This window comes from Cryptomeria japonica, chromosome 3 (assembly GCF_030272615.1).
Source record: "Cryptomeria japonica chromosome 3, Sugi_1.0, whole genome shotgun sequence".
In the NCBI taxonomy this organism is placed as follows: Eukaryota; Viridiplantae; Streptophyta; class Pinopsida; order Cupressales; family Cupressaceae; genus Cryptomeria; species Cryptomeria japonica.
Window position 1 is genome coordinate 580,697,752 of NC_081407.1, and position 10,943 is coordinate 580,708,694.

The 10,943-nt window shown below is 36.2% G+C and overlaps 1 protein-coding gene across 1 annotated transcript; it reads right to left on the minus strand.

Moving 5' to 3' along the window:
• Nucleotides 1-7,319: 7,319 nt before the first annotated feature.
• LOC131874265 (uncharacterized) lies at nt 7,320-9,133 on the minus strand. Its single transcript, XM_059217554.1, has 2 exons — nt 8,998-9,133; nt 7,320-7,972 (listed from the first exon to the last, which is right to left on the minus strand). Exons 1-2 carry the CDS (start codon nt 9,131-9,133, stop codon nt 7,320-7,322), a joined length of 789 nt encoding a protein of 262 aa, XP_059073537.1.
• Nucleotides 9,134-10,943: the final 1,810 nt, after the last annotated feature.

Below are 10,943 nucleotides of genomic sequence, written 5' to 3' on the forward strand. Positions count from 1 at the left end.
GGTGAAGAATAATTATTTGGAAGCTTGTTGAAGGATTGAATCTCTCCTACAAAGTTCTTCCAGAAAAGCTATACTAGGTTGGGTGGCTTCTTCTGGTTGTTTTTAAAGAAAATATTTTATTTCTTCCCTCTTTTTGAATGATATGCGTTAAAAATATTTGTCAAATCTAAAATCCTTTCTAGTTATTTCTTGTTCTTGACTAAAGTCCATTCCTAAAATTAGTTTCTAGTTTATGGAAAGAATTTATTTCCTTGGTGTTTGTAGATTAAAATTTTGAGAAAATTGGGAAAAGTTAATATGGCAAATTTTTTCAAAATTTTTATTGTGCATGGAAATTGCAAGATTTGGGAGAAATGGGATTTACCACAGAAAATATTCCCTCTTATTTGATTTTTCTTTGATATTTGGCTATGATTGTCCTTTTTAGCATTTGTGCATCTCTGTGTGATTATTTAGTTACTATGGTAATAAAATTAATTTCAATTAAATTTATTGGGTTATTAAAGTTATGGGGAAATTGTTTTATTTAATTATTATGGGGAAATTTTTATTAAATAAATTTGGGAGAAATAAATTTTTATTGGAAAAGGAAATTTATTATATTCTGATGCTATTGTGAATTTTAAATTAAAAAAAAATTAATTAAAAAAATAAATTATAAAACATATATTAATAAAAAAACAAAAATGTTGGTAGCAACTACCGATGGCAGTACAACTACCAAACAATAGCAATACTACCGGCAGTAGTAGCAGCTACCATAAGGTAGCAGGATACCTACGGTAGTACGTGCTACTGTGTGGTAGCAAGGAGGGAGTTATTATATTTGCTTCTCCCTCTGTTAAATTTTGTGCAGAGTTTGGTACTTTTGGTTTTCATGCCAGAGTTTTATAATTTGGTTTTATTTAATTTTTAATATGTTAAAATAATAATAATAATATTATATATATATAGTATTTTTTGGTGGTTTTCATTATGTTATTTTAGGATTAAAGTTATTTCCTAATTATTGGAAATGAAAGTTATTGCAAAATTAAATCTTCATTTTATTATATTATTATATATATTTTTAATTTGAAATTTAATTTAGATTATTGATATAAGCTAATCGGGTTTATTTGTAAATTAATCATGAACATATAATTAGGGGGTTAATTTTAATGTGATTTTATTTAACCTTATTGGACAAATGACAACATTGATTTCCTTGTATTAATATAGTTGTATTTTCTTATTTTCTGGAAAATCTTTGATTGCAAGTATTTTATGCTTTTGGTTGTTTAAAGAAAAGATTGCCTGTACTAGGATTTTGTGTAATGGTATTTGGAGTCAAAGCTTAATTTTGTTGTAATTTTGGTTGAGTTGTCATTATATCATATGTTGTTATACCCCCTTGGTCAGGTGTTGTTGTATAGCCCCGTTGATGTGAGCCATTATGTGTTTTGTTCCAAATGGTCAATCCTGGGTTAGTGATTATGTATCCTTCACCTGTGGTTTGTCAGGATTAGATATGGCTGTCTGTTTCACCATATAGTTCTTGTAGAGAGACATTTCTTGTTTGTGTCCTATGAAAGAGAGTGGCTTTCGAGCGGGGGCCGCACCCAAAGTGGATGGCAAGATAACCCCTCGAAAGTCAGTTAAGAATTGATAACCTAATAATTGATTAGGGGGTGGGTAGATTAAATATTAATTAAGATAATGTGCCTCACACATGGTTGAGTGCTTGTATAGGCTCAGGATATGGTGAGAAGGCCTGGAATGGAAAACCTACAACCTTGTATTGATGAAAGGATTGGTAGGGTCTGCATGAGGCTTAGATGGAGCCAAAGGTTTGGGAGAGGTTACCAGGATAATCTAGGATGGGGGCCGGGACCAATGGAGGCCTACCAGTGTAACCACCTTAAGCCGTGCGATGACACTCTCTCCTTAGAGTCACTAGTGTTTGTGAGTTGAGTCACATGGATGTTTGTGGACTCATGTAGTTCTATCGTACTTGTCTTATTTTACTTGCTTGAGCATCTTCTAGTATCTCCTAGCACAGTGGGGTGGTTCCATTTTGGGATCACATGGTCGGGTGGTAGTACCACTTCCCATTGGATGTTCTGGATTGTATCTTCAGGTGAGGAAAGGCTTTGCTGGTGTTTCTTGGTTCGTGGTTCATGTACCAGCTCATGTTCATGATCATTGTTTAGTGGAGACCTTGTGGTCATTGTATCAAGCAATTATGTAACCTTGACATTGTAACTTTGTAGTCCATGGTATTATTGGAAGCCATGTATTTATGGATATTGTAGTATTATATTGGTGGAATGTATGTAAACTCATTTTCTTTAATCTTTTGTATATATGATCTATGGGAAAATAAATGCATTGGAATACTTTGATTCTTTGATTATGGAATTTAGATGTATGTGTAGGTTTTATCTTAAGCATTTAATTTTCATAATTGGATGGACAATTGGATTAACCATGGTGTTAATATAATCTACAAATTTAATCTTCATTGGTAACCCTTAGGAAATCATGTGTTAGACTTCCGCTGTGTTATTAAATGTGCTATTGTTATAATTAATGCACTTAATCTTTTAAAAAAAAATATTTCACCCTTTAGTTGCCTACTTGTGTTGTTTTCTTTTAGGGTTCCTGGTGGGGCATTACATAAGACACTAAATGAGGCGGGGAGCTTGAAACAAAGACAAGCCCCTCTAACCTATCTGACCTCTCCCAACCTACTCCTATAGGGCCTTTTCTTCAGAGTTGGCTGGTAAATTGGTAGGGGGGAAAGCAGGGGAAGGAGGAATTGCCACATTGTCCAGAACCACTTTGATATTATTAGCTTCTAGATAGTTAGAAAATTATCTGTTGCATGTGGTATTCTTAGCTTGCAGTAGCCACATAAGGAAGAAGAGATTCCTCTGCCTGATGAGGTTGTAGGCTGCATATGCTATCGGGTCCTCTATTGACAAAATTGGGTAGCTCAGCACCAGATTATTCATCCTGATGAGAATATCATAGTCATGAGGCTTCAGAGAAGTGAGCTCTTCATCGATATTGACCACCACACTTTCCATTTCACCAAGAAGTTCCTTCTTGAAGACCCTTTTACAGAGTTTCATTACCACATTCCTATCATTCTCAAAATGCATAGCCACTACCAAGAACATTGCAACAATGTCTGAATTGGCTCTAGTGTGGTCTTCATTCGTAATATAGTCATTCCCAAGGGTTTTTAGAACCACCCTAATGACCAGAGGGTTCAGATGGACTAGGATGCCTTTCAATCTATCCTCCTTAACTTCTCCTATGAAAGCCATTTTTCGCTTGAGCCCTATTAGTCTTAGCAGCATATCCATCAGAGCTATTTGAAGAAACTTATAAGCCAAAACCCAGGTAGAACAAACTTAAATAGAGATAGAGTTAAATTTATCGAGAAATACAACTCATCTTACCAAAGAGGGATGATAGATACTGATGGGTGACAAAGATATGATGAAAGCAATCTCCACAATCATGGTAATTATTACCGCCGCCTTTACACGAATGAACTATTAAGCAATTGCTTGCAAAACATAGGAAAGGGAGTCACATCAACATCATAATAATTTCATCCAGGTGGTACTAATTGAGGGAAGATACTGACAAGAGATATCCTGAAAAAGGAATAGACTGCCTCTAAAAAATTGCTAAAAGCCATAGGTAAATATGAACTAAATCGATGCTAAAAATAGAATAATAATTAAGATAAAGATAACTCTTAAAGAACCATAATCTCTTATTCCTATTAGTATACACTATATCTATATGAATATTAATATATATACATCCATGCATATATCTATATATCTATATATATATGCATATCCATATATACATATGTATAATAATAGAAATAAAATCTTATAAGGCCCTTTAGAGATGATCTTTAGAAGATGAATGAAATTAAGCTTTCCACTAAAAGACCAGAGAGATAGAAAATAAAAACTGAGAGCTTAGAGACAGGCTTACTAAATTCTTCGATCCCAGGATAGCCCCTCCTAACTAATGAACTGCCCATCAATATATATATATATATATATAATTAATTGTATACGTGTATGTCTATATATATGCATATATCTATATATACTTATGGATACTAATAGAAATAAAATCTCGTAAGGATCTTAGAGATGATCTTAAGAAGAAATTAAGATTTCTACTAAAAGATCAGAGTGCCATAAAATAAAAACTAAGAGCTTAGAGACAGGCTTAATAAATTCTTCGATCTCGGGTTAGCCCCTCCTAGCTAATGAACTTGCCATTAGCTCTAGCATTAGCTAATTCATCCACTCTGGAGTTTCCTTCTCTATATATATGGTTGAAGGTATTTTTCTTGAAATATTTTAGGAGACCAAGAGCTCTAGATAAGAGCGCATTCAGCTTCCAATCAGCCAGAGAACCTTTCCGAAGTTCATTGATAATAATGGTCGAGTCTCCTTTAATGGCCAATTTGCGGATACCTCTTTTTTGACAAAGAAGGAGAACTTCAATTAGGGCTAAGATTTCAGCCTTGTTGTTGGATTCAAACCCTATGGGTTTTGCTATCCCGGCCAATTCCCTCCCACCCTCATCATGTAGACAACATCCAATGCCTGCAGGACCTGGATTCCCATGGGAAGCACCATCAAAGTTTGGTTTAAACCAACCCTTTTTAGGGGCTCTCCACTTCCAGGCCTTTCTCAACTCCTGATTGTTAGAGTTGCCAACTCTAGTAAAGGGAGGGATCCTCAAACCAAACCACCTCCCCCTCCTCTTCTCATCCTAATAGGTCATCTCTGAGAGATTACTAGGAAATTTATAGGCTCTACTATTTAAAGTCTCCACTATTGAGGTTTCTATTTTATTCATTAGAAGGGTCCACTCCATCTTCTGCTCCTTGATGAGCCTCCTATTGCATTCCTTCCAGAGTTACTAGATAACCAAAGAGGGGGCAAGGTTCCAAAGTCCCCCATAAAGGGAATTCTTAAAAAGGATTGGCCATGCTTGAAACATCCCAAGGATGGTGTTGGGAAAGGTAGAGGACCATCCTAATTTGTTGCACAACCATAGCCAACACTTAGAGGCATAATTGCATTTGAGAAGGATGTGGTCTTTGTCTTCTTTAGCCTCTTCACACAAGGGACATTTGTTAGGGCCTGCATAGCCCATCTTTATAAATCTATCTGTTGTTAAAATCTTATTATGGAGGGATAACCATGAGAACAATCCTGCCTTTGGTAGACACATCTTGTCCCAACACAAGGCTGTAGGGATAGAGGTGGAAGAGGAAAGTTGTTGACTCAAAGGAGATTATAACCATATTTTGAGGTATATTCTCTCGATTTTGACCCATCCCAAACAAGATTATCTGACCCTAAGTTGAAGGTGACCATCCTATTCTTAAGGATGTCTTGAAGCAACAATTACTCCTCAGAAGGGATGTTTACTTGATCAAAGGATCTCCAAGACCAACCCTTAGCTAATTCCCCCTCAGAAGGCATGATGTAGTCCTTGACATACCTACCCCACATAGATTTAAGTACTTCCCTAGGCAATTCTAGGTTAAATTTTTGCTAAAGGACTAGAAAACCTCCCCAAGAGTCTGACCAAATGAGGGCTTTATCCCCTTTTCCCAGATTCCATGATAATTTGTCTAGGATGATTTTCCCACAGTCCAACATAAACTTCCATATACGCGAGCCTCTTAGAGGGGAGGAGTCCCTAAAGAGGCTCATATGATCCCTACCACAGAAATATTTATGGTAGAGGATTTGGGCCCACTTAAGATGAGGAGATCTGAATATTCTCCATATTAATTTGGCCCCTAATGCCCTACTCTAGACTTTAATGTCCTTAATCCCAATACCCCCTATTGACTTAGGCCTACAAATATTGTCCCAAGCTATTTGAGAGACCCATTTCTTCTCTTCTGCCCCTTTCTAAAAGAAAGATCTTAGATGTCTATTTAGTATTTCCTTTTTGGACTGGGGGAAGTTGAAACATGAAAGCTAGTAGATAGGCATAGCAGCCAGAATCGATCTGACCAGAGTAGCTCTACCTGCAGAGGATAGCCACTTACCCTTCCAGATTGCTACCCTACTTTTAATCTTTTCTACTACTCCATCCCACAGATTAGATGACCCAAAGCCCTTATCCAAGGGCAAGCCTAGATACTTGCAGGGAAGGCTTCCTAGATTGAAATTCAAAATGCCACATATGTCTTTTTGTATACTTAACTTAGTGTTAGAAAGAAGACTTCCAATTTAGCTAGATTGATTTCCTGACCTGAAGCCATTGAGGAAGAGTCCAAGAATTACTTAAAAGCCTGAGCCTCACCTAGATTGCTAAACCCATATAGCCTAGTGTCATCCACAAATTTATGATGTGTTATGGGGTCAAGGTTGCTATTGATTCTAATACCCGACACCTGACTATTCTCCCTGGCCCTAGAAATCGATCTCCCCAAGGCTTCAGCCATAATAATCAAGAGAAAAGGGGATAGAGGATCTCCTTGCCTCAAACCCCTAGAGGAACTGAAAAATCCTTCAGGAGTGCAATTAACCAGTACTGAGAATTTAGGCATCAATATACATTCAAAAATCAAATTAATCCAGACAGGGGGGAATCCAAAATCTTCTAAGCATTTGCATAGAAATATCTAATTCACCTTATCATGTGCTTTCCTAATATAAAGCTTTAAGGGAATACTGGGAATGCCATTCTTTTGGACATAGTGGATAGCCACTTGAGCTATAATAACCCCATCATAAATAGATGTTCCAGGAACAAAACTTGTAATTTCCTCACTAATAAACAGGGGAAGGAGTTTTTGAAGCCTATTAGCTAGAGTTTTAGAAAAAAGTTTATAGATAGTATTGCATAAGGCAATGGGTCAAAACTCATCAAAATGCTCAGGTTTATCCTTTTTAGGGATAAGGGCCAAAAAAGTATTGTTAATTTCTTTGAGGTTATTACCTGAGTTCTTCATTCCTTCCAGAGCTGTCGTTACTTCCACACCTAAAAAGGGCCAACATTTTTGAAAGAACCTAGTTGGAAACCCATGCGGCCCAAGGGATTTGTCTGGGCTCATCTACATAAGAACTTCTTCTACTTTTGCTAAAGAAAATTTAGTAGTAAGAGAATCAGTTTGGTCCTTACTCAGAAGCTTTGGGATAAACTTGATAAACTTGTCCTTGATAGAGCCATGAGGGCTCCAATCAGAATTGAGGATAAGAGAAAAGAAATCTACAACCTCTATCACAATGGATTTAGAATTAGCCACCTCAGAGGAGTCACTTAACTTAATCTTGGAGATATGATTTACGACTCTTCTCATCCTTATTGTGGAAGAATTTGGTGTTCTTATCACCCTCTTCCAGCCACGTCTCTCTAGATTTTTGTTTCCAGAAGACTTCTTCTTTGGAAAGAATTGATTCATCATCAGAAAGGAGTTTCTTTTCTCTAAGAAATAGGGTCGCATCCATCCCATGTCTCAACACTTTCTCATTAACTTCTACCAACTCAGATTCCACTTGGGCTTTATTGTCAAAAATATTGCCAAAGTGTTCTTTATTCCAATGATTGAGATTCTTCTTAATAATCTTAAGTTTTTTAACAATCTTAAAGATCCCAAAACCAGAGACGTTGGCCACATTCCACCACTCCTTTAGAAGCTCAAGGATGTTATCATCTTTCAACCACATATTCTCAAATTTAAATGGGCATCGTTTTGAACCAACCTCTCCCTGAATGTCAAGTTGAATAGGAAAGTGATCCGATCCTGAGAAAGGTAGAATAGAGGCATCCGAGGTATAGGGAAAGTTGATGAGAGTGCCGAAAACAAAGAATCTATTGAATTTCTTAGCAATGTTACTAAACCTTAACCTACGATTGTTCCATGTAAAGGCTTCCTTAGCCATAATAATCTCACTCATGCCACTACAATAGATCCAATCTGCAAAGTCAAGGGAAGCACAAGCATTTATACCTAAGCCTCCTCACTTCTCATGCTGATGCAAAATTGCATTGAAGTCCCCACCTAAGATACATATTTGATTAAGGGTATTTGTGAAATTCTCAATTTCCTCCCATGCTCTTTTTTTATCCTCATTAAGGATAGGCCCATACATGTTAATAATGACAAAATCTAGATTATTTTTGAGGCTAGTTACCCTACCACTCATCCAATTATTGTGAGATTCCATAAATGAAAAAAGGATATTGCATGCATCCCAGATTATAGCAAGTTCTCTAGAGGCCCTATTGGTTGGGGCCCCTGTAATCTGTCGAAAGCCTAATCACTTGCCAAAAGAGATTAAATCTTTGTTCCCTAATTTAGTCTCTTGTAACAGAGCTAATTCTAGACTGAAAGAGGATAGAAATCACTTGACTAACCTCTATTTGTTAGGGGCATTTAAACCCCTAACATTCCATGACACAACTTTCATGGTGCCTTGGGAAGGACCTTCCCCTTCCCTGCATGAAAAATGTTCATGAGTTTAACGTGACCTTCCGCTGTACCATCATTGTCTCTTAGCTCTGATAAGGATTTCCTACCTCTATTGGTTCAGGACTTGGCACAATCTAGAGTAGATTTATCATCTGCCAAGAGTTCTATGCCTAAGGTTTCATTTTCCTCATTAGCTAAATCTAAAAGAAGTTCCTCCATGTCAGAGACCACAAGGGGTGGGGGGCAGAGCTAGAATTACCTTACTAAGTAATTTTTTCTAAAGATTAAGTTCATCCTTATCTATTATTTCATCCAATAATTTTTCCATGATTTCCTCAGTAACTGAGTCACATAGATAGTTAATATTGCAGTTAACCTCTTCCTCTTTGCGGGCTAGATCCTCCTCTTGATCAACCATTTCCTCAATATTCTAGCCCCTTCCTTTAGATGGGGAGAACCATTAAAGTTGCTTCAATCATCCAATCTTGTAGCTTGATCTAAGGAAAGAGGAAGAGATTCCATCTCCCTACCCATCCCATCTTTAAAAGTCATAGAAGGATCATCCTTCTTGACACAGGGTGTCACTGGCTTAGCAGGCATACCTGGCTTTTCCAACGGAGATTCCTCAAGGGGGCAAGGGGAGGAGGGCATCAGCTGATCAACCATGCTCTAGTCTGCTATAAATTACCCCTCTTCTATCTCCTTAGGTTACCTAGGTAGAAAAGAAACTTCCCTAATCACAAACCCTCCTTGCTCCAAATTGAAACTAATGTCTACCCCAGGAATCTTGCTAGATCTAGATTGAGAAGAGGGGAATTCTAGGGTCAATGCAGAAGCAGGGTCTAAGTCCATAACTCCTTTGTAAAATTTGGGATAGATAAGGAAAGATGACATCCCTGATTTAATTTCAATAGGTTTTAAGGTTCTTACACTAATATTCATGTTAATTATCATTATAGAATTCGAGAATTTCCTATTCTTATCACTAAGCTCTACAAATTTACCCAAGTGATTACCTATCTTCCTAGTAATTTTGGTCTCCATTAATTCTACTGGTAAGTTAGGGATTAAAACTAGTCTATCTATCTTAAAATATTTCAAATTGTTAGGGTTAAAATCTGAATGCCAGTCTAGAAAACTAAAATCAAAACCTTTGAAAGTTGAGAATTTATGTGTTAAGAATTCTTCCTTATGTCTTGAATTTCCACAATCAATACACAAAAAGCCTTCATTCAAGATAGCTATAATTACTATCCATGTGAAGGAAGATATAAATTAGTCTGCAATAACCTCTGGCAGAATTTTGAGTCCCTGCCATCTAGCGAAAACCCCAAAAGTTTTACAGGACTATTGAATCTTCTTTACCATATTTTCATTAATCTCTAAAATATTTTCCACATCTGAATTAGGGTTCCTATTTATAACCAGCTTGGCCCCTGAGGGTTTAAGATGTGTCACAACTATCTTTCCCTTGCCCTAAAAAACCCTAAGTTGGATATCCGCCAATCTTTTGTGATTATTATTACTTCTTCTTCTAGCATTATTGGAGTGAGAGAAATCCCAGGGAGCTAGTTTTATGAAACCTTCCTCAAGATTCTGCAACTGATAAAACCTATTGGAGATGGTCGGCTTAGTGTTTCTATGGCATCGGTCATTGCCATTCACAACCCTTAGAGAGTTTTTCATAGCTTCCCTGCGTGACCTCCTAGATTTCACCACTTGCCAATTTGACTACTCCTGAGGCAGGGGTGCCCTGATCCCCGGATTGCAAACCCTGAGCGCATACTTGGTTCATTTGAAAAACCACTCCTGGCACTTTCCGTAGTGAAAATTTTGATGGGAAATTCACTTGGTATTTTCATTGCATTTTCGCGAAGCTAATCAAAATTTTATTTTGAAAAAGTATTAATCAACATTTTACTCCATTTAAATTAATTATTCTTAAGAAATGATAATTTAAAATATTTAAAAAGTTAAATGTAAAGTGTAAAAGGATACAATATTTAGTTTCAAGAATAATAAATGAAAAAAAATTAATGTTATAATATTTTTATTAATAAATATTTAAAATATAGTGTATTTAATATGCTTAGTATTTTTAAATAAAAATAGACTCAATCTCCACCATAGGTCAATCTTGAGACTCATATATCTGACTTGATACATAACTTAGAATTTTCCAAATTGGTTTATTGTAGCCTCTTATATCTAAATATCCATAGGGATGATAATATTTTACAATAGTTTTGGGAATGTTAGATATTTGTGGTAAATTTATCCTACAAAAACACCCTAATACTCTAGCTTTATGACCTTCCAAAATTATTCAAAGATAACATTGTTAATTATGTAGATGGCCAACATGCAAATTTAATGTGCCAAATTCCTTTAATCTCCAAATTGAAATACACCTCAATTGATTTTATCCTTGTTTTACTATGTGATTTACCAACATATGAAATTTCTTTAAATACAT

What these genes read in the sequence shown, in the direction of transcription:
- LOC131874265 (XM_059217554.1), bottom strand. Translation starts at nt 9,133, where the DNA reads ATGGTTGATCAGCTGATGCCCTCCTCCCCTTGCCCCCTTGAGGAATCT. An exon ending in GACTTTTAAAGATGGGATGG is followed by an intron (nt 7,973 to 8,997) that starts GTAGGGAGATGG and finishes TTGACTTTGCAG; the next exon opens with ATTGGATCTATTGTAGTGGC.